Source organism: Rhinatrema bivittatum, chromosome 8, assembly GCF_901001135.1.
Source record: "Rhinatrema bivittatum chromosome 8, aRhiBiv1.1, whole genome shotgun sequence".
Classification (NCBI taxonomy): Eukaryota; Metazoa; Chordata; class Amphibia; order Gymnophiona; family Rhinatrematidae; genus Rhinatrema; species Rhinatrema bivittatum.
In genome coordinates, this window is record NC_042622.1 from 75,608,572 (window position 1) to 75,635,274 (window position 26,703).

General features: G+C 44.1%; 1 protein-coding gene across 2 annotated transcripts in view; it reads left to right on the top strand.

Moving 5' to 3' along the window:
• Nucleotides 1–26,703, top strand: part of ACSS2 (acyl-CoA synthetase short chain family member 2) — a 196,116-nt gene that overhangs the window by 25,709 nt on the left and 143,704 nt on the right. For both annotated transcript variants that reach the window (XM_029611497.1, XM_029611496.1), the window contains exons 3-6: nucleotides 5,823–5,914; nucleotides 9,033–9,136; nucleotides 13,376–13,448; nucleotides 23,102–23,177. In XM_029611497.1, the coding sequence (XP_029467357.1) occupies nucleotides 5,823–5,914; nucleotides 9,033–9,136; nucleotides 13,376–13,448; nucleotides 23,102–23,177 (345 nt within the window). The remainder of the gene's footprint in view (nucleotides 1–5,822; nucleotides 5,915–9,032; nucleotides 9,137–13,375; nucleotides 13,449–23,101; nucleotides 23,178–26,703) is intronic.

The following is a 26,703-nucleotide window of genomic DNA, read 5'->3' on the forward strand; positions in this document are numbered from 1 at the left end:
CTCTCTACTTTTGGAATTTCAGCCCCTTTGAATACATGTGTGCTCTCAATCTTCAATACAGGGTGAGTCTCTTTACCAACCACAGTATTTTTATTTGTTTTTATTATTTCTAGATTCATATTCTGCCTTTCAGCCATTTCAAAGTGGATTGCATTTAGGTACTGTAGGTATTTCCCTGTCCCCAGAGGGCGCATAATCTAAGTTTTTTGTACCTGAGGCAATGGAAGATGAAGTGACTGCCCTTCTGTTGCCTCACAAGGGCAGTGGAATTGGAACTGTGGCTTCCCTGGTTCATAGCCTGCTGGTCTAACCTCCTTCTCTGATAATTTTTTGAATATTTGGATCTTTGCTGCTTGTCCTTAAGGTCCTCTTGTTTTTCAAGAAAATTCACTTTTGCTGCCGGGACTTAATATAAGAAGTGCCATGCTGGGTCAGACCAAGATCCTTTGAGCTCAGCATGCAATCTCTGATATTGGCCAATTTCGGTCACAAGTACTCATTAGATCCCAAATAGTTGATCTATTTCTTGTATCTCACTCCTAAGTATAAGCACTGGCTTTCCCAAGACCATCTAGCTAATAATTGTTTATAGTCTTTTCATTCAGGAGCTCCTCTTTTGAACCTTGACCACGTCCTCTGGCAACAGATTCCATAGCTTGATCGTGTGCTGAGGGAGAAAAATAATTCCTACAATTTGTTTTAAACCTACCAGTTGCTAGTTTCATGGAGTGTCCCTTAGTCCTACTGTTTGAAAGGATAAATAACCATTCCCTATTTACCTATTCCACCCCTCTGTTATCTCTTTCAAACTAAAGAGCTCTATTTGTTTAGTTTTTCTCTATAAGGAAGCTTTTCTATCCACTTTATTATTTTTGTTGCCCTTCTCTGTACCTTTTATGTCCGCTTTTTTTTTTTTTTTTTTTTTTGAGATGGGGTGATCAGAACTGCACACAATACTTGAAGTGTGGTCGCATCATGGATCTATACAGTGGCATTATGATATTCTCAGTTTGTTCAGTATTCCTTTCCAAATAATTCCTAACATTCTATTTGGCTTTTTGACTGCCGCCGCACACTGAGTTGAAGATTTCAAGGCATTGTCCACAAGGACTGAGAGGTCCTTTTCTTGGGTGGTGACTTCTAAAACAGAACTCTGCATCATGTACCTGTAGTTAGGATTATTTTTCCCTATGCACAATCCTTTGTACTTATCCACATTACATTGCATCTGTCATTTAGAAGCCTAGCTTCCTAGTCTCGCAGTCCTTATGTAGTTCTTCACAATCTGCTGCTGTTTTAATGACTCAATATCTGAAAATGTGGTCTCTTCACGTGTTCCTTTCTCCAGATTATTTATGAATATGCTAAATAGCACAGGTCCCAATATAGACACCTGGGGCACTCCACTAATGACATTTTTTCTCCGTTTGGAAAACTGACCATTTAGTCCTATCCTCTGTTTCCTGTTTTATCCAGTTACCGGTCCCCAGTAGGATACTGCCTCCAATCCCGTGACCTAGTTTCCTGAGGACTTCTCATGAGGGACTTTGATATAACTTATTTGGATTTTCAGAAGGCATTTAGCAGTCAGGTCATCTTTGTCCACATGTTTTACACCTTCAAAACAGTCTAGTAAGTTGGTAAGGAAAGTCTTCGCTTTGTAAAACCCATGTTGACTCCCTTCATTAAACTATGTTTATGTGTCAACAATTTTTTGTTTTTTAAGAATATAGCTTCAGCTATTTTTCCTGGCATTGATGTCAGGCTTACCAGTCAATAATTTCCCGGATCATTCCTGAAGCCCATTTTAAAAACTGGTGTCACTTTGGCCACCCTCAGATCTTCTGGTACAGATAGCATAGAAATGTGCTGTGCTTATGCTATCTGTTCTCTTAAATGCACTTCAGATTGTTCAACTAGCTCCTTTAAACTCTTCACCGCCACTTGCAGGACAGTTGTAGAATCTGCTGTTTCAGTTCCCAGCAGCTGAAATTCTCTGATAAGAGCAGCTAAGTCAGATTATATAACTGGATCATCTGATTCAGGAGACATCTCTGAAAGAAAACGTCAGATTGCCCCTTTGAAAATCTGCTAATCTTGGAGAGAACAGCTGCGTAGCTGTTCTTCTTAGTTATTACTGCATTATCTACAGCAATACCAGTGAGAATACCTGTGAGAACCAAGAAAGGCAGCCTATCACAAGGAGGAGAGAACTTTAGCAGGAACAAAAAGTTATGCAGCCAAAAAGTAAAATAAAGGCTATTTTCAAGAAAATCACCTTTCTCAGGTTTTCAGTAGAGAATCAAATTATCATGGGAAATGAGCTGATTTATAGCAGAGTGCATAAAATTCTACAGGAGAGGGAAAGAGCAAACCCACCACCACCACCACCAGAAATGGTGCTTTCAGCTGAGCACATGAACACAGCCTCTGGGGATTCTTCTGTGCACAGCAGACTCACCGGTACTCCCTTCCCAGATTCAAGAGCTGACTTCCCAGTTGCTTCTTTGCAGCTCCATTCCCGCCCCTCCCCCCCCCCTCCCAACCTGACTAGGAACCACACTCTGCAGTCAGCAATGAGACTAGCTCCAGTTTTGTGACTTATACACCATGCACTCTCCCCCAAACCAGCTGCGCAAGGCATCCCACTGGTGACCGCAGCAAAGGCCAAAGCTATATCAGGCAGCTCCTTCTTGGGAAAGCAGTAGGGAGCCAGATCAGACAGCATTGGTACACAGCTGTCTCTTGGCGGTATTAGGAAAGGAATGGAAAATAAATCAGGATATCATAATGCCTTTGTATGCAACTGCACCTTTAGTATTGTATGCAGTTCTGGTCACCCCATCTGAAAAAAGACATAGCAGACATAGAAAAGGTACAGAGCAGGGCAACCAAAATGATAAAGGAGATGGAATTACTCCCCTGTGAGGAAAGGCTAAGCAGGTTAGGGATCTTCAGCCTGGAAAAGAGATGACAGAGGATAGGGCCGCCTCTGCAATCACTGCTGAAGTTTTGTGACTGGTCACGTGGGAAAGAAGAGAATCATGGAAACCTCTGGGGAAAGTCATTACGTACAGGGCAGAAGTTGTCTGGGGTCTCAGTAAGATACTGTCTGAGGAAGTAGAGGTTGTGCCCCCAAAGGCTCATTAAGGTTGTGTTAAGGTTTTGGCCATTGGAATTTGTTGGACAGATGATCATGCGTTGGAAGGAATTATGGAAGACATTGCCAGGTTCTTGTGGCCTGGTTTGGCCTCTTGTTGGAAACAGGATGCTGGGCTTGATGGACCCTTGGTCTGACCCAGCATGGCAATTTCTTATGTTCTTATTTCCCAGTGATCCCGGGCCACAAGGCAACTGAAATTGTTGAAAGTGTTGGCAGAATGACTTAAAACCACTGCATCCTGCAGTTTTTCAAAGACCAACTGTTGCTTCAAGTCTCATTTGCAGGAATCTCAGAATCTAATGCCTGACAAGATGAGCAGGCTTGCCTGTAAAGGGCTGCAAGTTCACCACTTCCTATGGACCAGCACCTTCTCTGAATACATCAGTGTGCCAGATATGCTGTCGCTCCTTGTGACCTTGGGCAAGTCACTTTACCCTACATTGCCTCAGGTACAAAAACTTAGATTGTAAGCCATCTGGGGATAGAGAAATACCTACAGTACCTGAATGTAAACCGGTGTGATATCTCAATTGAGATCGAATGTCGGTATATAAAAATAAATAAATAAATAAAATGATGCCATTGTGAAAATTGAGGCTGAGATCCCCCTAGATATAGCTTGCCTTTTTGACTCTGGATTTTCCACTGGTTATAGGGCTGCTATCAACGCTGCCAAAGTGGAACCTCATTTTACTTGTGCTGTTTAGTTTGGGAGAAGTCTGTCTGTCGGTTGTCATTGGCTGTAAAGCAGCTGGGACTACTTCAGTCATTGGTGTTAACATTAGCAAAGTAGTATGGAGCTACTCAATATATCGGTCTTCAGGGCGTGCTGGTTGGAATGACCAGTGATGATGGTGTGGTCTATTCCTTTGAGTGCATTGGAAACCATGACATCATGAAAGCTGCCCTGGAGGCCTGACACATAGGCTATAGAACCAATATGATCATTTGGAGTGCCTGCAGGAGCAAGGATTTCTTTCAGTCCTATGCTGCTTTTCACAGATTGCATATGGAAAGGGAGCATTCTTTGGAGGCTGGAAGAGCAAGGACTAAGTCCCTAAGCTAGTTTCTGATTACGTGGCAAAGAAATTTAACCTGGAGGGATTAGTGCCCCATACTTTGCCTTTCAATAAAATCAACAAAGAGTTTAAACTTTTAAGCTCTGGAAAAGGTATTATCCTATTTTATTGTCCTTGCTGATGGAATGTTCTTGGATTCTCATTGACTTCAGATACATCCTATGTAGAATCTATTTTAAGATAATGTTGTCCATTGGAATATAAATAGATGTTTGACATGTGTTGGACAGTTACATTAGTGTTTCCTGTGTTTGCAAGATGAAAAATATTTATGTGACTTTAGAAATTCAGTATGAATATTTAAAACTGATTATGGTTTCTCTTGACATACATAGTCAGTCTTATGAATGCTTGTCAGTACTTTCTTCTAATTTATGCCTGTGGAAAAAGTCGTATTAGGGCTTATGCTTAGCCTAGAGTTTAAAATTACTTACCTGAACTTATCTTGTGTAGAGGAGCACTACACAGATAAAAACCTGTATAGGCTTTTTCCTAAGTCTCTTCCCAAATTTCCACAGCAGAGTTTATCTTGTTTTGTTGGCAGTGATCTTGGCTAATTTGTACAGGATGATATTTTATGTCCTCTAGTTTTAATGTTTTATTCTTGTTATATTTTATGTAGGTTGACTTTGTAAGCTGCCTAGGGCTGTGAATAGGCGACATATACATTTTAGAAATAAATATGATAGAAGTTGACAAAATAATGAGGTGGGTGAAATGGGTAAATAGGGAATAGTTATTTACCCTTTCCAGTAGTCCTAGGACTAAAGGACACTCCATGAAACTAATAGGCGGCACATTTAAAACACATTGGAGAAAATAATGTTTTACTTAGTGCACAAATAAACTGTGGAATTTGTTGCCAGAGGATTTGGTGAAAGCTGTGCAGCTGGGTTTAAAAAGAGTGTTAGACAAATTCCATTATTAGCCATATAGACCTGGGAAAGCTACTGCTTATTCTTGGTTGTGAGCAGGATTGGATCTCTTCTTTGGGAGTCTGCTAGGTATTTGTGACCTCGATTGGCTGCTATCAGACAGGATGCTGGACTTAATGACCCTTTATGGCTTTCTTATGTTCTTATATAATCTGTATGGAAGGATAGTTACGACCCCAAACAGCAGTGGTATGACTTCATCAGAGCTCAAAGAAAGCAGGGGGAGGCTCACAGGGTGATGACTGTGATGGACTAGCCTTGCTTGGAAGAGATTAGAAGAGGACTGTGAGTCTGGGTGGAAGACCCAAGGAGAAAGTTGGTGTTGGAGGTTTTATATGCACATCAACCAAAAGAGAATGAATCCCAACTGGGCAGAGTGGATAGGCCATTTTGGTCTTTATCTGCCATCATTTACTATGGTACTATGGCATTACAGCTGGGTAACTGATATATATATTTGTACTGTGGACAGGAATAACTGCGCAGAGTGACTAGACCAATCTATCTTTTTCTTCCATCATGTATTATGTTGTTTCATGCCTATTGACCTCATGCAGTTGTGCTGACTTTGATGAAGTTGTTTGTTACTGAAAGGACACGATTTCTGCAGTTTGAGAATTTTAATAAAGTTGTTTGTTTTTTCAGGGAAGGTAATGAGCCTGGAAATACCATGAAGATAACCTATAGTGAGTTACTGCTTAAAGTCTGCCAGTTTGCCAATGTACTTCGGGAACAAGGTAACATTTTTGCAATTCATTCCTAATTGCAGAACTCATAAACACATATTAATCAAATTTGTCTACTAATGTTGAACTTTCTACATATCTTTTATGCTTTTTTTTTTTTTTTTTGCAGTATGTGCTCTGTTAATCAAAATATCAAATACATTTTTTTAATTTGTTATAACATGGGCTTAGAACAAGCACAATTCACTGTACCTAGGAATTCACTTCTCTAAATGGAATATTTGGACATGTGCCAGAACAGATCTCACACTACTTGTTATCCAGTTTTTCAACTGTACCATACTAAATCGAGTCAAGAATATCGCTGGTTAGGTTGTGAAATTATCCGGGCAGACTATTTCTGTTTAACAAATGTACCATAATTTGACAAATTAAAAAATTTTAAGCAAGATAAGTTACCAACAGGAAGACACACTCCAATTGCGCACCCAATTATATCAACCTTTCCCCTTTATTCTTCCCTTAGTAAGAGAGTGCTTAGAGATGGACTGGAAAAAACCCAATTAGGTTCAATCAGCTAAAACTGCCCTATGTGTTCCAATATATTTTAGGAGTGGGGACCATAACTTTCACACCGGTGTCAAACTGCCCTGATTTTGGCCTATAAGATCTCTATTTTAATCAATCTTCCAACTTTTGCAAACTGATCATTCAACAAAGGAGAAGTGTGCTTTATTCAGTTGGCTAGAATCGTTCTACGTTATGCTAGTACTAATCGATAAGATTCTTTATCTGTTTGCAAAAAGGGAAGATATAGTAAAATATAAATCCTTGGATCTGAAGGCAGAGGTAGCTCTTGTGACTAAATTAAATTTATCTTCAGTAAGTTCTCTAACTACAAAAGATGTCATCCTGGAGCAACTATGAAAATAGTTTTTAAAAGGGAGTCCCTCACCATATTACATATGGACAGAGGCCATAATCTTCATTTCAGACAAGCCAGTATGGGTGTTAATAAAGATAGATTAGATAAACTCCCAATCTTCCTATATGACCACCAGTTTTTCCTCTCTTTCTATCTGGGGAGATCATACCATGCAAGAGGAAGAGGAGGATGTCGAAAATCTATTTTATAGACTTTCGTGGTTTGTTCTTTTACTCTTGTATTAGACTTGTTCTGGATCAGGTAAACATCCGTGTTTTGCTATCGAGGCAGATAAACTTTCTCTCCAATCAGTCCTAAAGACAAAGATTCTGTAAGTTTGAAATTATTTATTGTACAGGTAAATTCTACTTACAATTGTTGCATTTCAAATTTGAGCCCCTAGGCAAGGATCTTTGGTAACTGGAGATGAGGTGAGAGTCTCTTGTTTGCAGGAGTTGGTTTATGGTAGAGGTAGGAAGCATGAGAATATGAGGCTGATTTAGTCCTTAGAAGAAGGCAGTAAGAGAGAAGGTAAAAAACCCGATCCGTTTCAGGGGGTATTACAGAGTGCTGCTGGCTCAGAAGCAAGCATGGAGTAAAACTGAACGCTCGTCGAGAGCTGCTAAAGGAAACGCCTCCACAAGCTCGAAGGCAGGGGACAGGGTCCAATGGCAGCGAGCCTGAGAACCATGTAACACAGGGGGAGCATGAAGGGCAGTCCTTTGAACCTATAAGACACCTAGGAAGAAGTCAAGTTAGATTGAGGGGGATTCAAGTTCTTCCGATGGTGAGAGAAAGTGGAGGGGGGAGGGAGCTTCTCTTAAAGGCAAGGGCTCACAGATTTTTATCATGGGTTACAAACAGTGTTTCAGTATTAAAAATCCTCAGAAGGGAGGACTGCACTAAACACAGTTAAACTACAATATATATATATATATACAGATACAAACATGTACCCACTGCTGGGGACAGAACAAGGCTGAAAAATGAGCCAATGCCCAAGGTTCCTACACTTAGAAGTTCCACTTTCTTTATTTATTAATCGTGCACAGTAAGAACCACAAAAATCTAAAGCAGTTCTGTTCAAAACAGGAACATGTCAATTATTTATACTGTTTTATCAAAAGCCAATTAATCTACATAATAGGTTGAACATGATGATTATGCCTATCACTTTTATTATATAAGCCTAATCACATTACATGAAGAATAATCCCTTTCTCTTTCATAGCTAAATCATACATATTTTATTAGCTCATTATCTTACTACCGCCTATCAATCTGCACTGCATAGCATTTTAAACTCCTGAAGTAGATAACTTTATCAAGATACAAGCAATTTTGGCATAAGATTGGCATGAGATGGTCTTAGAATTTTCATATCTCCATATTTCTTCATTACCCTTTCACCTTTCCATAGGACACTGCTGCCACATTACTTTCAGTTTTCCATATAGTTTACTTCTGTAAGGTGCTACCTTAAGCAATTTTTTTACGCATTGGCCTATAAGCTACCACACAGTTTCCAATGTTAGGCCTGTTATGATATCTAAAATACATTGGCCTTAAACCTGTTAGATCCTTCTAATTTCCACAAGGTGTAATGGTGAGCCACTTCCTATCATTTATTTTTTATTTATTATCAAATTTGACTACCTCTCCCAATTTAGACTACAAACAGTTTACAAAGGTGATAAACACAGGCAAGACATAATATAATTAAATACAAAATATAGACAGTCAAGTCATTCAAAGGCATGTATGAACAACTGCACTTTACACATTTTCTGAAAGGCTATGATTTAATAGCAGATGGTAATGAATTCCAGACGTGGGGGACCAACACAGGAAAAAAGTTCTTTATTTTGTTTCCACCAGCTTGAAAACAGGAACCTTGAGCAGATGTTGTCCTGAACGCAAAGACCATGAGGGTTGGTAAAAACAAACATAATATTGCCCAAATATTGAAGGGAAAATTTATGCAATATTCAAAAAATTAACCTAGCAACTTAAAATCTATTTGATATGTTATGGGGAGCCATTGCAGAGTTAAAGCCTGAAGTGAGTTGGGCATAGAAATTTGTGAGGGCTGCCAGTTGACTATGATCTAATGAGCTATTTCCCTTTGCACCAGAGAGTTATGTCTTTGCTCTGCTGTTAAAGAAAACACCCTTAACTTTGTGTCATATGTAGTCTTTGTATAACCCACTCAGTGCAGCACTTCATTATTTTTCTTTCTACCAGGTGTTAAGAAAGGAGACAGAATTTCTATTTACATGCCAATGATCATTGAGCTAGTAGTAGCCATGCTTGCCTGTGCCAGGATAGGAGCTATTCATTCCATTGTGGTAAGTAAGATTTGGGAGAAGTTTATGGGTGTGAGACTGCAATTGTTTTGTGTGTGCATATTTCTGTTTGTGTACAGATGTATGATACAGAAGCTTCATGTATGTGGATGAAGTTTTATGTTTGAATTTGTATGAGGCAGCATTGCATACCTGTAGTTGAAGCTTTGCATATTCAGGTGTCTACATGAACTACTGTGAAATTATATACTAGATTGTTTCATTTCAATTAACAGTAAAATGGACTGATTTTACCTCTAAAATATGGTTTCTTAGACTCTGTGTGAAACTGAAGTTGCATGTATGTATGTAAGTCTGCGTATATTTGAATGTGAAGCTGGTGTGGGGACTGGTGCAATTTCTAGGTTGGCATTGGCAGGACAGAGGATGTATTTCATCCTGAATAAAAGTCCAAAGTCATCTGTATAATAATGGAAGGCATACAATGGAAAAGTAGGATTGCTGATGGATAAATTCACAAAAGTAGGAAATGGAAAACAAGATAGTAAAAGAGTGAAAAGATCTGTGTGAATATGCTTATAGGCTAACAAAATCATTGGCCTAGGAGCCACCGTGGTGAAAGATAATGAACTGATTGCAGTTAGTAAACTTTAAGTGCCGTGCTGGTTCAGGCCAAAGGTCATCAAGCCCAGCAATCTGACTCTGACAGTGGCCAATCCGGGTCACTAGGAAGTACCCGGCAGATCCCAAAGAACTAATTCTTTGTTGTTCATACCCAGTGATTAGTTGTGGCTTTCCCCAAGTGCATCTGGCTAATAATTGTTTGTTTAGGTACTTTCCCTAAACATAGAAACTTAATAGGGATATGCAGAGGGGAAAAGTTTATGTTGGTTTGTTTTGCAAGCACCTCAGTTCATGTCATTAGTTTTAGAACAGAAAAAAATATTCATTCATTATATTTATTTTTCATTTTACTTTGAAATCAGTGGGGGAAGGCCCCATTGGCTTCACCGTAGAAGCGAAACAGGCCAGGCCCCAGTCCTGAGGCTGGGTACTGTTGCTGAGGCCCAGACCTAAAATTGGGGTCCATCGCCAAGGCCTAGGCCTAGTCCAGCCCAAGGCCAGGTTGCAGTCACTGAGGCCTAGGCCCGGTTCTGATGATAGAGCCCAGCCTGAGGTCATGTTTTGGTCACCGAGGCCCAGGGCCTAGACCCGGGTCTGATGATGGACCCTGGCTGAGGGAGAGTCACATTTCAGAGAACCAGGCCTAAACCCAAGCCTGATGCTGGGGCTTGGCTGAGGCTGGGTGCAGTCACCGAGACCCAGGCCTAGGCCGTGTACTGTTGCCAGGCCTAGTTTGCATCCTGTTGCCAGGACCCAGACTCAAGGCCTAGGTCCGGAGTATCAGGAGCAGGCCTTCCAACAGCATCTTTATTGATCCTTGTTCACCCAGAAGATGTGCTTCAGTGGTATTGCTGTGGCACCTTTCTCCAGAGTGGACAGTGCCATGTTATTGTACTAATATTTGTATAAAAAGCTTTCCTGCGGCATGTCCTCCAGGGGAGGAGGTTAATTTTAGTCACTGGATCAAGAAAAAGATTCTGGAAAGCCTACTCCTGGGACTTCAGGCTTAGGCTGATGGTTCCGCCTCTGTTTCTGCAGCAACATCCAGCTTGGAGCTGGCAGCATGAATGACACCATCCAAAAACAACACAACAGTTCTAGCCCAAAGCTGGACTAAGGTTTGGACCAGTTTACTAATCCAGCACTCATTCGTTTTGAAAGGGGGGAGAATGTGTCTCTATCTGGAGGAATGGCATTGAGTTTTTAGGTTACCATGTAGGTTTCTCCCGGCTTCCCAGACCACCTCATTGCTCATTCTTCAATCTGGATCTGTCTTAACACAACTTCACTTGGAGTTGAAGTCACTTCTCACTCAGCAGACAATAAAACCTGTCCCACCCAATCAACATAATCAGGGGTTCTACTCCTGATATTTCCTTATCACCAAGAAATCTGAGGGATTGAGACCCATCCTGAATTTAAGAAGTCTGAACAAGAAGCTACTTTGGGAGAGATTCAAAATGAATTCCCTCTACACAATTCTTTCCTTCATTCAAATGGAGTGGATGTGTGCCCTGGATCTGAAAGTCGCCTATGTACACATACCCATCCACCACTCCCACTGGCATTATCCATGCTTTGTGGTGGAATCGTCTCACTACCAGTGCCAAGTGCTCTCCTTCGATCTATCAGTGGCATCAAAAGTCTTTGCCAAATGCCTAGCAGTAGTAGCAGCAGCGCACCTCTGTCTCAGGACATCCATGCCTTCCCTTACCTGGACGACTAGTTGGTGAATGAGACGTCCCAGGAAGAAATGCTGACCTTCCTTTAGAAGTCCATTCAACTCCAATAATCATTGGGAATCCTAGTAAATTTCAAAAAAGTGACCCTAATTCCTTTGCAGTGTCACTTTGGCTAGTTGCAGGGTAGGCCTGAGATGACCGTACTCACTGCCAGGGCCCCGGAAGCCACATGGAAGCACCACGCAGCAGGGATGCTGCCTCAACGCTCCTCTCTCTTCCTCAGCGTGTTGGCTTTAGGCGCACAATCACATACACCTTATAGACCCTGCTGTAGGAAAACTCACTCTGGCGCTGCATAATGACATCACACGGCTGAGTTTAAACCCAGCCACAACTTCAGCAACCTGCCTTTGCAACGGGTTTCCTGCCTAGCCATAGTATGTGGTGTTCAGCATTTCTGTACGTTGCCTCAGCCTTACAAGCAACTTCGCTTTAGCAGCCTTGCCTCGTCCATCCTCTCTTCATCTGCCCTTGTTTCCTTCTCTGAGCTAGTATATTAGCACAGATCTCACATGGATGACTATGTGCTGGAAACCACCTGTTTTCTTATTCAGATACAAGCTTGGTGAAGTCAGTATCTAGCGGTACTATCCAGTTAAAGAATGTTCAGTTTATCAACCAATTGCAGGTATTCTTCTCTGAGCAACTTGACCTGCACTTTCAAACTGCAACAAGTATCACATGGTTCTAGCTTCCACTTTGTATGGCTCAACATGCATATGGAGTTGTGTGCAACTATGAACCAAAATGGATTGGACTATAGTTGCACACACTCCTTATTCAGAGTGACTGGCTAGTCTCTAAAGGTAACAGGGATGGGGACTAGGATGGGGATGTAAATGTTGTAGCAAGCAAGATAGTTGAGTGGAGTGTTGATCTGAGGCACTAGTTCATTTTTTATATCGATATTAAGCAGGTGAGGGGGTAAACATTAATAGCAGACCTTAGGCCTGGCAAAGACCAGGGGAAAGCCATTTGATCTCAGTGCTTTAACAAGAAAAGTGGAGGCAAAATGAGGGCCCTGCCAGCAATCTTCAGGCCCAATGATGGCAGAGGTTAACTTGTATTACTACTGCTGTTATTTCTATAGCAGTACTAGACATATTCAGCGCTGTATAGATACACATAGAAGGAAGTCCCTGCTTTATGGAGCTTACAGTCTAGTCACAGCACACAGTAGAAATAGATTTCGGGATTTAATATTTAAGAGCAACCTCAAAAAGATATATTTTTAGGTAGACCTTGAATATGGCCAGAGAGCGCATTTTGCATGAGCTAAGGAAGGCTCTGTACATGGTGCAATAAATAAAAATGCAGAGTTTGAATTTGGCAATGGAGGAAAAGGATAGAGATAAGCTTGGAGGCTTCAGTTTAACAAAATAGATGATTCAGGAACAAGGGGACATGAAAAGCAAGCTAGAATATGGAGATGGCTGACCTTGACTGGATGACTTCATGTGGATTGGGCTTGGTTAATGGCAGGATTAAAGAGACGACTGGATGTGGCATGGTAGTTTGACCCCCCACCCCCCCCCCACACACACACCCCAGAAGAAAGGGCTGTAAATACCTAATGGCATGAGAGCAAGTGAACTATATGCTATACCAAACTTTAAGGAGATACAACTGAATCAGGTCCCATAATCATAGAAGTAAGTAGGGGGAGATTTCTTAATTATAAATATTTTGATTTAAACATCTTCATATATAGGCATTTTGATAATGCAGCTATAGTCAAAATTTTCCAAGGGGAGGGAGCAGTTGTGCTTTAATACGTGAATGTCAAAAGTTCTGTGTATCCAGATTTGGAAATAAAAATGAAAATGAAAAAGTACAATAACAGTACTGCAAATGTTAAACTCTTAATTGTACTTAATTGAAATTCATTGAGGCTTGTTTTTTATTTTTTTGTCAGTTTGCAGGATTCTCAGCAGACTCTTTATGTGAGCGTATCCTTGATTCACGCTGCTGCCTTCTAATTACAGCAGGTAAGTAGTGGTTGTTAAAACAAATTGCACAGGTAAATGATTTATGATAACATTGTATACTAGTTCATGCAGTTAAGTTCAAAGGTATTGTAAGCAAGTTTAGGAGTGAGGGGACCTGTCTGCTACAGGACACTTTCAGTTTCCCTCCCATTTTACTTCACGATCCTAAGCTCAGAAATAGACATAATTTATCAGATATAGCATTTAGAAGATAACCATTCCTGTCTCTAACATCCTGGCTGCTAAGCACCAGTTTACCCTAAAGAAAGTTCTGTACCATGGGTGGGTTCACACATGCCATAAACCTTAGCCTGCTTAATCTATTAATACTTATGGCTAACTCACTTACCCCTGGTCCCAACTTCAGGTGATCTCTCCTGTTTACCTCTGGAGCAGACTCCAACTGTAGAGCTGGAGAATGTGGGCAGGTGAGGAGACTTTACTCTGGGACGGGTTCTGGCAGAGCTACCAGCTGTTTGGGGGCTTGCTTCTGGTCCCTTCCTGTACTGGCAGAGCTGTCAGGCTGCTCTCAGCTCTCTGTCGCCTCAGATTGCTCACTACCGACTCTCATCAGGGCATCTCCTCTCTCTCCGGCCTCCTGATCACACCTAGTCTTCTCAATAGCTGGGGGTTTACTCTTTTTTTCTGGGCCACGCTTCTGCTTTCGCCTTCAGAGTCTCTCTCGGGGTTTTCTTTTTTTCTCCTTATTTTCCCCCCTGTCTTATACTTTCCAGCTGATAAATATGCATAATCACGTGGAGGGTCTTTCCCCCTCTCCATTTCTTCAGGGAGGGGCAAACAGATGCCTGTATGCCAAGCTGTTATGCCAGGGTGTTTTTCTCTGTCTCAGATTGCCCTCCTCTCTTCTAAGCATGAGGGTCATTCTATCCTCTGGACCTGCTTGGCCGGTCGCTGACTCCTGCTAATAAGCTTTGTCTCTGTCTACTTTTTTATTTAAACAGGCACTTACAAATAGGCAGAACTAGATACCCATATCCTTCATAAGTTCTCATCAGGGCAAGGTTTCTTCTTCTTCCACTGAGACAGAGTCTTTTGGGGCCTGTCTGTATTTGACTGCATATTTCTTGGTTATGATTCATATTTGGTGCTTTGAGTGGTAAAACATAGTATATCGCCCTACAGTATGTTTGGTTACATGACTTTTCGCAATCTTTAAGTGGTATGGAGATGCAAAATACAGCTGTTGAACACTATTTTTTAAGTTAGCAAATTCTTCATTGAAAATAAAACCAAGTACAATAAGCCAATAAACTCAGAACAAAACAGCATTACAGGGCAGGCAACTCTGGTGCTTAAATGTCAGTCTGATTTTTCAGGATAGCCAGAATGACTATGCTTGAGATGCCTTTATATGCAATGTAGGTGGTGCCTGTGAATGCATCTCATGAGTATTTATTTATTTATTCTTGTACCCTGCACCCTGCAATACAATAGTTTGACACAGCTTACAATAAAACATACATATTCAACATAAAAAGAATATAAATGAAAAAGTAATGTTAATGAATTTACATAAGACTGAATCAAGAAAATCCTGTACAAATAAAAAGGCTTTCAATTGTTTCCTGAACCTTAAGTAGTCTCTCTCCTTTCTGAAATGATGTGGTAAATATGCTCCATAAAGACACACCCACAATAGAAAAGGCCTGATTTCTTGTTTCTTGAAGACGATAAGAATAAGAAGATGGCACTTCAAGCATAGTTTGAATGGCAGAACGCAAAGAACACTTAGGACATAATCAAATCTGCAAGACAGTGTGTCATATCCCCCCTCTCCAAGCTGAAAAGTCCTAACCTCTTTAGTCTTTCCTCATAGGGGAGCTGTTCTATTCCCTTAATCATTTTGGTCGCCCTTCTCTGTACCTTCTCCATCGCAATTATATCTTTTTTGAGATGCGGCGACCAGAATTGTACTCAGACAGAATTGGACTCAGAGAGCAACCATCAAGGGCCCTGACTACTTTTGATGCAACTCCAACATTGCTCTTTGCTTCAACGGCAATTGGACTCAGTCAGGAACCAACAAAGGCCCTGACTTTGACGGTTTGGGAAACTAAGTAAGGGGGTGACGTGTGTGGTGGAGCAGATGCTACCATAAACTTGCTGGGAAGACTGGATGGACTGTTTGGTCCTTTTCTGCTGTCATTTTCTATGTTTCTATATACTCAAAACATAGTGGTAATGACTGCATCATGTACTGCATAGCTACTGATGTTAAAACCGAAAAAACTGATTCTGAAGAACTAAGGTCAGAGATTGTGACTTAAAATAGACATTTGCTATTACCAAACCTGATTGTCTAATTGTAGACAGCAGTAAGCTGTTTGTGCTGTGATGACTCTACACTAGAAGCGGTAGAGCTGATTGCTGACATTTACAAAGGGAATTGTGGCAGGAACCCGAGCTGTCAATCACTGGATTCTCAAAAAAATTAAAATGTTGTAATAAATGAAAAAGATTTGGAAAACCTCACAGTTTCCCTGTACGTACCTGGATCAGTCCAGACAGTGGGTTATGTCCCCAATCCAGCAGATGGAGTCAGCACAAGCTTTGAGGGGGCGTATCCATATATACTACTACCCCCTCTGCAGGAGTTCAGTATCTTCTGACTCCAGCAGATGCGAGTAGGGGAATCAGGCTTCCCCTCCTTTTCCTTCACTTTCTTGCTTGATTATGGCTTGTTGTTGTCTTTTTCTGTGGATCAAGTTTGTATCAAGTTTGTATTAAGTTTAAAAAAAAAAAAAAAAGGCAGAGTTCTTTCAACTTCTGGGGAGTGGCTTCTCTTCCTTGTCTCTTCTCTGCGGCCTTGCTGTTTATTTCTCGTTGCAGCCAGGGGTAAGTTTGTTTTCCTTTGTAGTTTTTTCCTTCACAGCTCAGCCCCCGGTGCCCGCGAAAGCCGGTGGAGCCGGCCTCTTCGCTCTTTACTCCCTCACCCGCGGCCATTTTACAGCTCCTCATGGGCTGCTGAGCCATTTAGGGAAAGATGTCTGGGGCGGGTCGTGTGGCCAGGAAGGCCCCCCCGCGGCACCCTCCTCTATTTTCAGACAGCGGGCAGTGCGGGCCGACCGGGCCCCCCCGCAGCGGCACCTTTGTGCGCGTGGCCCCCCCCCCGTGGCTTTTTCTTTTCTCCTGCAGCGATCCCGATGCCGCGGCCGTCCCGCTGTGCGGCCTGCGGAGACCCGGGGTCCCGGATTTCCCGGGAGGGCATCTGTGCACGATGCCTTCCCGGGGGGGAAGGTACCTCACAGTCCCTGACTGATTTCTCTTTTTTGCCCGGGCGGTGCGGGCCGGCCACTCCGCCATTTTTGGCGGGAACAGCGGCCATTTTACATTCTGAGCGCCCTGAGGCGCAGGCCACGAGGGGGAACGGATCCCTGGAGGCCACGAGGGAGAACGGATCCCTGGAGGACTCTACCAGCGGGGGTGTTCCCCCGATTTTGGTGCAGGAACCAAGCACCCAGAGCCAGGGAGCAGGAACCACGCCGCCCCCGAAGCGCACCCGAGCAGGCCGGGGTTCTCTCCGGAGTTTATCCTGCTCATGCATACCGCTTATCTGCAGGGGCTGGAAGCACCTGTGGGACCCCCCCCCCTCCTAAGATCCCTCGGATGTCGCCCTCGACGCCGGCCCCCCCCGACCCTCCGGGAGTGGGGGCCTCCCGCCTTCCTACCCGGGTCCGATCCACGCCCGCGGCAGTGGGGGCGGTGCCAGACCCAGCGGGACATGGACTTGACCTCCCGGACGGGGGACAAGGGGACGGCACACAGGAGGGGGATGATCCGCGTACCCTACGCCTCTTCCAGAGGGAAGAGCTGGACGACCTCATCCCGCAGATCATCCAAGAATTAGATTTGGATCCGCCACCAGACCCGCCTGCCCCAGTAGCTCCCGCTGTCATCACTTCTTCAAGGAAGGGAGATCCTGTCCTGGCGGCACTCCGGCCGAGGGTTCGGGCTTTTCCCATTCATGACTCGTTTTTACAACTTCTCACCAGGGAATGGGACACCCCGGAGGCCTCCCTGAAGAGCAGCCGGGCTATGGAAAAGCTGTACCCGCTCCCCGAAGATTTTCTGGACCTCATCAAGGTCCCAAAGGTGGACTCCGCAGTGTCGGCGGTCACGAAGAGGACGACTATCCCAGTGACGGGAGGTGCGGCGTTGCGGGACACACAGGATCGTAAGTTGGAAGTTTTCCTTAAGCGGGTTTTCGAGGTCTCCGCTCTGGGTATGCGGGCGGTGATGTGCAGTTCGCTTGCCCAGCGGGCTAGTCTCCTTTGGGTGCAACAACTCCTCACGTCTCAGAACCTGCCGTCCGATGAGGCTGCCCAGGCAGATCGGCTAGAAGCTGCAGTGGCGTATGGGGCGGACGCCTCGTACGACCTTTTTCGGGTCCTCACAAGATCCATGGTTTCGGTAGTGGCAGCACGACGACTACTGTGGCTACGCAATTGGGCGTCTGATACGTCCTCTAAGTCCAGTCTGGGCTCTCTTCCCTTCAGGGGCAAGTTCCTCTTCGGGGAGGATTTGGACCAGATCATCAAGTCCCTGGGGGAGAACGCTGTTCATCGGCTGCCGGAGGATAGGTTTCGACCATCCAGAGCGTTTTCTTCTTCTCGGACCAGAGCCAGAGCGCAACGGCGCTACAGGGGCTACAGACAGACGGGCTCCCGGCCATCCGCCCCCAGGTCTCAGCCCTGGTTGCGCGCCTTCCGCGGGCATCGGCCCGCACGCACTACTCCCAGAACGGGAACCCCTATACCAAGTCTTCACAATGATGCCAGTCTCGCCCACTCCCCTGTCCCCAGGATTGGGGACCGACTAACGTATTTCTAAGCGGAGTGGGCACGGATCACCTCGGACCAGTGGGTCCTGGATACCATAAAACACGGCTACGCATTGGAATTTGTCCGCCCCCCGCAGGGAAGGTTCATCTTTTCCCCCTGTGGCTCGGACCTCAAGAGAGGAGCGGTGCAGCTGACTCTGGACAGACTCCGGGAGATAGGCGCTACTGCGCCCGTGCCCTTCGGAGAGGTGGGCTCGGGCCACTATTCCATCTATTTCGTCGTACCAAAGAAGGACGGTTCCTTCCGGCCTATCCTAGTCCTCAAGGAAGTCAACAAATCCCTTCGAGTCGTTCGGTTCCGCATGGAAACGCTCCGGTCAGTGATTGCGGCGGTGCATCGGGGGGAGTTCCTCGCCTCCCTGGACTTAACGGAGGCCTACCTGCACATTCCCATCCGCCCGGACCACCACAGTTTCCTTCGTTTCAAAATTCTGGACCAGCATTTTCAGTTCACGGCTCTCGCGTTTGGATTGGCGCCGGCGCTGCACACCTTCACCAAGATCATGGTAGTTGTGGCGGCAGCTCTCCGGAAGGAGGGCATCCTAGTTCATCCTTATCTGGACGATTGGCTCCTCCGGGCGAAGTCATTCGATCATGGACGCTCAGCGGTGACTCGAGTAGTACGGTTTCTACATTCCCTGGGATGGGTAGTGAACTTCTCCAAGAGCTCCCTCATGCCCTCGCAACGCTTGGGTTTTTTTTGGGGGCAACTTTCGACACCCTACTGGGCAAAGTTTTTCTGCGCCAGGACAAAGCTCAATCCTTGCGGGATCACACACGACGGTTCTCTGCGTTACCAGAGCCCACCTCCTGGGACTACCTGCAACTCCTGGGAGTGATGGGGTCCACCATCGACCTTGTACTTTGGGCTTTCGCGCACCTCAGGACCTTACAGTGGGCGCTCTTCTCCCATTGGAAACCAGTATTGCAGGACTATCAGATGATTCTCCCGCTCCCACAGAATGCCAGGGACAGTCTGGGCTGGTGGTTGGATCCGCCGAACCTGGCCCGTGGCATGTCCCTCGATCTGCCAAATTGGGTGGTGGTGACCACCTATGCCAGTCTAGCAGGCTGGGGTGCAGTCTGCGATCGAAGCGCCACGCAGGGGATGTGGTCCACGGTGGAGGCGAAGTGGTCAATCAACCGTCTGGAAACCAGAGCGGTCCGGCTAGCTCTGCGACATTTCCTCCCGCTTCTTCGGAACCGAGAAGTCAGAATCCTATCGGACAACGCTACCACCGTGGTCTACATCAACCGACAAGGAGGCACGCGCAGCCCGCAGGTCGCGCTCGAGGCGGCGCTGCTGATGCAATGGGCGGAGCGTCATCTCGTCCGGCTAGCGGCCTCGCACGTCGCCGGTGTGGACAACGTCCAGGCGGACTTCCTCAGTCGTCAACTGCTGGACCCGGAGAGTGGTCTCTCTCCGACAAAGCAATGCAACTTCTCGTCCATCGGTGGGGGGCCCCCCCACTTGGATCTGATGGCGTCCGCTCTCAACGCCAAGGCTCCACGCTTCTTCAGTCGCCGGAGAGAGCGCGGAGGGAGTGGATGCCCTGGTCCTCCCGTGGCCGCCATATCTTTCTTTTCCACCATGGCCCCTGGTGGGCAGGATGCTCCGCAGAATAGAAAGCCATCAGGGGACCGTGGTTTTCGTCGCCCCAGAATGGCCCAGGCGACCCTGGTTTGCGGACCTGCTACAACTGGTGATCGACAGGCCAATCAGGCTGGGGCACCTCCCCCAGCTCCTACATCAGGGCCCGGTATTTTTCGAGCAGGCAGAATTCTTCTGTCTTGCAGCCTGGCTTTTGAGAGGCGCCGCCTCCGGCGTCGGGGCTACCCGGAGGCGGTAGTATCCACGCTATTGCGGGCACGAAAGACATCGGCCTATGTTCGAGTCTGGAAGGTGTTCGAGCTGTGGTGTACCACCCAGGCCACGAGACCCGCTAAGGCTTCTGTACCTCAGATCCTTCAGTTTCTACAGGCGGGGGTGGAAAAAGGGCTCGCCTATAATTCACTACGGGTTCAGGTGGCCGCACTTGGTTCGCTGTTGAGCGATGGGGGCTCTCTTCTACAGCATCCTGACATTGCTCGTTTTCTCAAGGGTGTCAAGCATATGCGTCCTCCGTTACGGGACCCTTGTCCCTCCTGGAGTCTTAACCTGTGCTTCGCTCCCTGTCGGGACCACCGTTCGAGCCGCTGCGCAGCGCAACGATAAAGGATCTCACTCTCAAGACTGTATTTCTTGTGACCATCTGTTCCGCTCGACGCATCTCGGAGCTGCAGGCTCTGTCGTGTAGAGAGTCCTATCTCCGTTTCTCCGACTCTGGAGTTTCACTTCGCACCGTTCCCTCCTTCCTTCCGAAGGTGGTTTCTGCATTCCATGTGAACCAGACGGTGGAGTTGCCATCCTTCTCTTCCTCAGAGCCGAAGTCTCTCCGTCTCTTGAATGTCAAGCGCACTCTGCGCCTCTATCTGGAGGCTACAAATGAGTTCCGGACCTCTGACCATCTCTTCGTACTCTGGGCCGGTCCTAAGAAGGGGTCTCAGGCCTCGAAGACTACCATTGCCAGATGGCTGAAGGCTGGCATTGCTGCTTCCTACATTGGGGCGGGACGGACTCCCCCACCCGGAATCGTAGCGCATTCTACACGTTCTCAGGCGGCTTCCTGGGCGGAGGTTCGCTCGGTATCCTCGCAGGAAATTTGTAGGGCAGCCACCTGGAAATCGTTACACACGTTCTCGAGGCACTATCGTCTGCACCTCGCCTCTTCGGTCTCTGGACACTTTGGCGAGCAGGTTCTCCGAGCAGGCCTCGCAGGACCCCACCCGATTTAGGGAAGCTTGGGTACATCCCACTGTCTGGACTGATCCAGGTACGTACAGGGAAAAGAAAATTATTATTTACCTGCTAATTTTCGTTCCTGTAGTACCATGGATCAGTCCAGACGCCCACCGCATTTGGGTTCTTGATCCTGCTCAGCTCTGCGCTGCTTCTTGCTCGCAGTGTTCTGTGTCTTCACAGTTGTTTCTTTTCGCTGTTTTTCACAGCTCCCTACAAGTTGGTAGGATGTTTGCAGTTACTTGTTGCGGTTACAATTGTTTTCATTATCTGTTTCCACAAACTTGATCCTTCGGGGGTTTCTACTCGGGCTTTGATATACTCGATACTGAACTCCTGCAGAGGGGGTAGTAGTATATATGGATACGCCCCCTCAAAGCTTGTGCTGACTCCATCTGCTGGATTGGGGACATAACCCACTGTCTGGACTGATCCATGGTACTACAGGAACGAAAATTAGCAGGTAAATAATAATTTTCTTATACTGGTCTAGTTTTTCATTTAATCCTTGTGGTGTTACACTATTCCATGTGAAAATCCAACAGTGCTCCCATTTGTTGAAAAATGTGCTGATATCTCCTCCTTGTGGAGACAAAGGCCCGTTTTGTCCAGGCTGCTATTTTTCTTCAAAAGGAGCAGTCTGGACAAAAAGGGGGGATAGAGTTGGGTTCTCCACCTCAGACTGATTCTGCAGGACTTACTGACTAAACCTACTGCATGAAGACAGATCCCAAATATTTTTAGGATTTCAGGGAAAATCGGTTAAAAAATTACAACTTATTGAAAACACTGCAGCTCGAATGGTTTTGAGAAAATCTCAGAGAACTTTGGCCATACACTTGTTGTTGGAGTTCCATTGGTGATCTATTGTAGATCGAGGTAGGTTCAAGAACTTGGTTTTGGCATCTAAAAGTTTGAACGGTTCTGGTTCTTCACTGAAGGATTCATTGGATGGCATATAGCCAAGAGAAATCTACATTCTGTAGGAAGACGGTATTTGCATTTTCTGCCAGTGAAAAAATGTAAACATTCCTGTTTGGGTAGCAGATCATTTTCTAATGTTATTCCAAGTTTGTGGAATAGTTTACTTCTAGAAGTGAGAAAAAAGGTAAATTTAATGAAATTTTGGAAGAAATTAAAAACCTGGTTTATCTGCCAATATCAAACAGTATTGTTCCTTTGGCCATTTTGACTTTTCAAGTTGAATCGTTTTATCTTGGTAAGGAGGGTAGAGGCAGGAAATTGATGGATGAGCCTCATTTTATTTGTCTGTCTGTTTATGTATTGTCTCGAGTTTTAACGGATATTATTTTATGATATTGTTGTAAATTTGTAAATTTTATTATTTTGTACATCGCTTTAGGTGATAGTTTTTATCTGTGAAGCAATTAAAAAAAAATGCCAATAAATAAATAAATCAAAGACCGGTTTCATTGTGCCTGGTGGTACTGTTTTGGTTTCCCCCTTTTGTTTTTTTTTGTTCAGGGAATCTGTAGCTAGGGATTCCCCTCTGAGGACTGCTATCTTCTTTGTTCTCGAATAAAACAGAGTTGCTTACCTGTAACTGGTGTTCTTGGAGGACAACAGAATGTCAGTCGACACAAAACCTGCCTGCTTCCTGTTAGCTTCTCCACGTAAACTAAAAAGCGCTCACTTGGATGCACGGTATCACTATGCTGCACATGCCCAGTAAGTCACAATAAAAGTTAGAAACTTTGAAAAGTTTGGAGACTGGCTCCATCGGATGATGTTACCCACTGTCGACTGCTTATCATGTTGTCCTCAGAGAACACCTGTTTACAGGTAAGCAACTCTGCTAAACACATTTGTCACCTGACACTAGATATCTGAAAATAATCCAGTATTTAATTGCCATTTGCTTCCTCTTGAATATCATTTTTTTTCTAATCTAATCTGTTCCTAATATGAACCTAATGATTGCCTTTTTTTTAGATGGTTTCTACAGAGGGGACAAGCTAATCAGCTTGAAGCAGATAGCCAATGAGGCACTGCAGAAGTGTAAAGAGAAGTAAGTTCAAATGTTAGAGGTATAAGCTTTTGAATATCTTGGGTTTTTTTTTGTGGGAATGGGATGGACCTCATTGAAGTGTTACTTTCTGTAGGCTGAAATTTTCACATTTTAAATGGATGTAACCACAGGATGTCCTGTCAAATAAATCTGATGTTTTTGATTGGATAACTTGAGAATTGAATCAAGGAATAGTACTTGATGTGGTTTATTTGGATTTCAGCAAGGCTTTTGATTCGGTCCCACATAGGAAGCTCATGAATAAAATGAGAAACCTGGAAGTGGGTCCCAAAGCGATGGAATGGATTACAAAATGGCTGACTGATAGGCATCAGTGAGTAATGGTAAATGGAATCTACTCTGAAGAAAGAAGAGTGATAATTGGAATTCCTCAAGGATTGGTTCTAGGACCTGATCTGATGAATATCTTTGTGAGGAATATTGTGGCCAGATTAGAAGGTATTTATTTTATTTATTTTATAATACTTATATCCCACCTTTTGCGAAACAATCGTACAGTTTTTTTGCGGATGACACTAAGATTTGCAACATAGTGGACATGCTTTGAAGGAGTAGAGAGAATGAAAAGTGACCTAGGAACGATCAAAGGTTTTGCAGCTGGGATTCAGTGCCAAGAAGTACGGAGTCATGCATTTGCTGTACAGCAGTCCAAAGGCATAGTACATGAAGGGGGGTGAAAGACTGATGTGAACAGACTGGGAGAAAGACCTTGGTATGATAATGTCTGATAATCTGAAGGAGGCAAAGCAACGTAACAAGGCGGTGGCTAAGGCCAGAGGGATGTTGGGCTGCATAGAAAGAAGCATAACCAGCAGGAAAAAGATGGTGATCATGCTCCTGTACAGGCCCTTGGAGAGGCCTCAACTGGCATAATGTGTTCAGTTCTGGAGACTGTATCTCAAAAAGGATAAGGACCAGATGGCAACCAAAATGCTGTGGCGTCTGTACAGAGAGACTTGTGAGGTGAGACTGAAGGACCTAAATATGTGTACTTCAGAGGAGAAGAGAGCAGGGGAGATATGGTACAGACTTTAAATACTTGAGTTAATGATGCACAAAAATCCAATCTTTTCCGATGGAAAAAGGAAGCTGTAAAAGTAGTGGTCACAATATGAAACTTCAAGAGGAAAGACTCCGTTACAATGTCAGGAAATATTTCTTTACATATAGGGTGATGGATGCATGGAATGCCATCCCGGAAGCAGTGGTGAAGATGAGAACGGTAATGGAATTCAAAAGGGTGTGGGACAAATGCAGAAGATTCCTACTGGCTAGAGAATAGAAATGTAAAGTTTTGGTGTAACAGAGGTCACCCCATTTCTACATTTCTGCTTGGGGCTAACCTGCACGAAGCAGCAGTTACTACCCTAAAAAAAAAATCCTGTTGGGCAGATTGGATGGACAATTTTCATCTTTACCTGCTGTTATTTACTATGTTACAACAGAAGATGGAGATGCTAACTCAATTATAACAGCCCTATACTGTCTTAAATTGTTTAGAATGGTTATCTTGAAATGCAGCAGAACAAAACATTTCTGAATGTTGAAGACTTTGCTTGAAGTTGAGCTTGGAACAAACCTTTCTATAGTTGGTGCAATCATAGTTTGTATAAATGGAAAACCTATATAATTTAAGTGTAATAAATATGAAAATAAGGAATGTATTCCCCCTCAAAACTGAAATCAAAAACTGCAAATGATGGCAAATAAAAACTCTAAATTTTTAAACTCCAGTTAGGAGTAAACCTGTCAGACAATGAAGGCATCATAGTTTTTTAAATACATACAAAGCTTTTTCTAAATTGGGGGTTTAATACTTTAGAGCTTTTAATTGCATCTTTTGCAGTTTTTGTTTATAAAAACATGATGGCAGAAAAAGACCATACAGCCTATCTAGTTTGCCCATCTCTACAATCCCTACTACTCCAGAGATCTCCTGTGCTTGTCTAATGCCTTCTTGAATTCAGATACTGTCCTTGTCTCCACTACCTCCCATGCATGTATCACTTCCTCTCTAGAGATATTTCCGTAGATTACCCCTGAGTCTACTCCTTGTGGGCTCATGGGATGAGGGTGAATTCTAGAGCCTCTTTTCTGTTGAAAGCCTCCTGTGCATTGATACCTTGGAGATATTTATTTAAATGTCTCTCTCATATCTCCCTTATCCTGTCTTTCCTCTCAAACTGTGGTTCTCAACCTTTTTTCCATTACAACACACCAACAAATGATGCTCAAGTGCATGGCACACTGCACACTACATGCTACAGCTGAGCTAAAAAAATTAATACTAAATATCGATATGAATGGAACAAAAAGAAAGATAAAATATTCTTATTTTTATTTTTTATGAGTTATTGAAATTAGTTATTAAATTTTATTTTTTTCATAAAAGTTTTTTAATCTTCGCTTTATTAGGGAGAAATCTGGACTCTTGCTGCACACGGTTTTGTGATACAGGGATGAAGGGAAGACAAACTCGTGTATCTCACTATCCACATCAAAATATTTTTACCTGTTCTGGAGTTTATACAGAACAGAATTAGGATGTTTCCAGGGCTGTTGCAAGGGAATTATGTGCCCTAGGCACCTTCTGCCTTGCACCCCTCCTCCCCCCCCTAAAAAAAAAATCTCAGCCTCGACTCGGACTCCTAGCTCGTTCTTGGTTTTCTGGGCCGCAAGCAGGTTGGGTGCTGCTTGCGGCCTGCCGAATCTTCACTCCTCTTTGCCGCCGCTGCTCATGGGCCCACATGGCTCGTGTCCCCTAATGGTCGGCACCCTAGGCTCAAGCCTAGTTCACCTAGTGCTTCCACCAGCCCTAGATGTTTCCCCTTTCAACACATCGTATACAAAATACATATACAAATTCTGATCTCTCTTCTGTAACAGCAACTCAGAATCTCTCTACTGTCAAGATACTTTGTGAAGTAACATAAAAACCTACAAAAAAGATACTCAAAAGCTATATACAAAGATATATAAGAATGCACATTCCCTCTTTTTTTTCTATCTTTGCCGTATGGACAATTATTATTCAGGTTGGGGTTGTCTGTATCTCTTGTTTCCACATTCCTTTAGTTGGCTTTCTCAGAAGTTCACGCATAGTGTGAAGGAGAAGCGTAGTGATTGGAAAAGTGGGCCACAAACCAGGGTTCAAATCCCACTTGTCTTGCTCAAGCTCCTTGTGACTTTCAGCAAATCAGTTAACCTGTTATTGCCTCAGCTACAAACTTAGGCCCAGATTCATTAAGATGTGTCTCCCATTTTGTGTCTATGGGAAAACCTCTTGATGAATCAGGTACTTAGATTGTAAAACCTCTAAGGCAGGGAATAAATACTTCCTAGTCTTGGTTATAACTTGCCTTGAACTTGGATTTGGAAAGTCAAGAAATTAAATCTAAATAATGTATTCTCCATTCCTTCCCTAATTGGATCTCTGATATTGATCCTTCAACATTTTTCTCAATTTCTCTTACCTGCTTCACCATTAATGCTAGATTTCACCCCT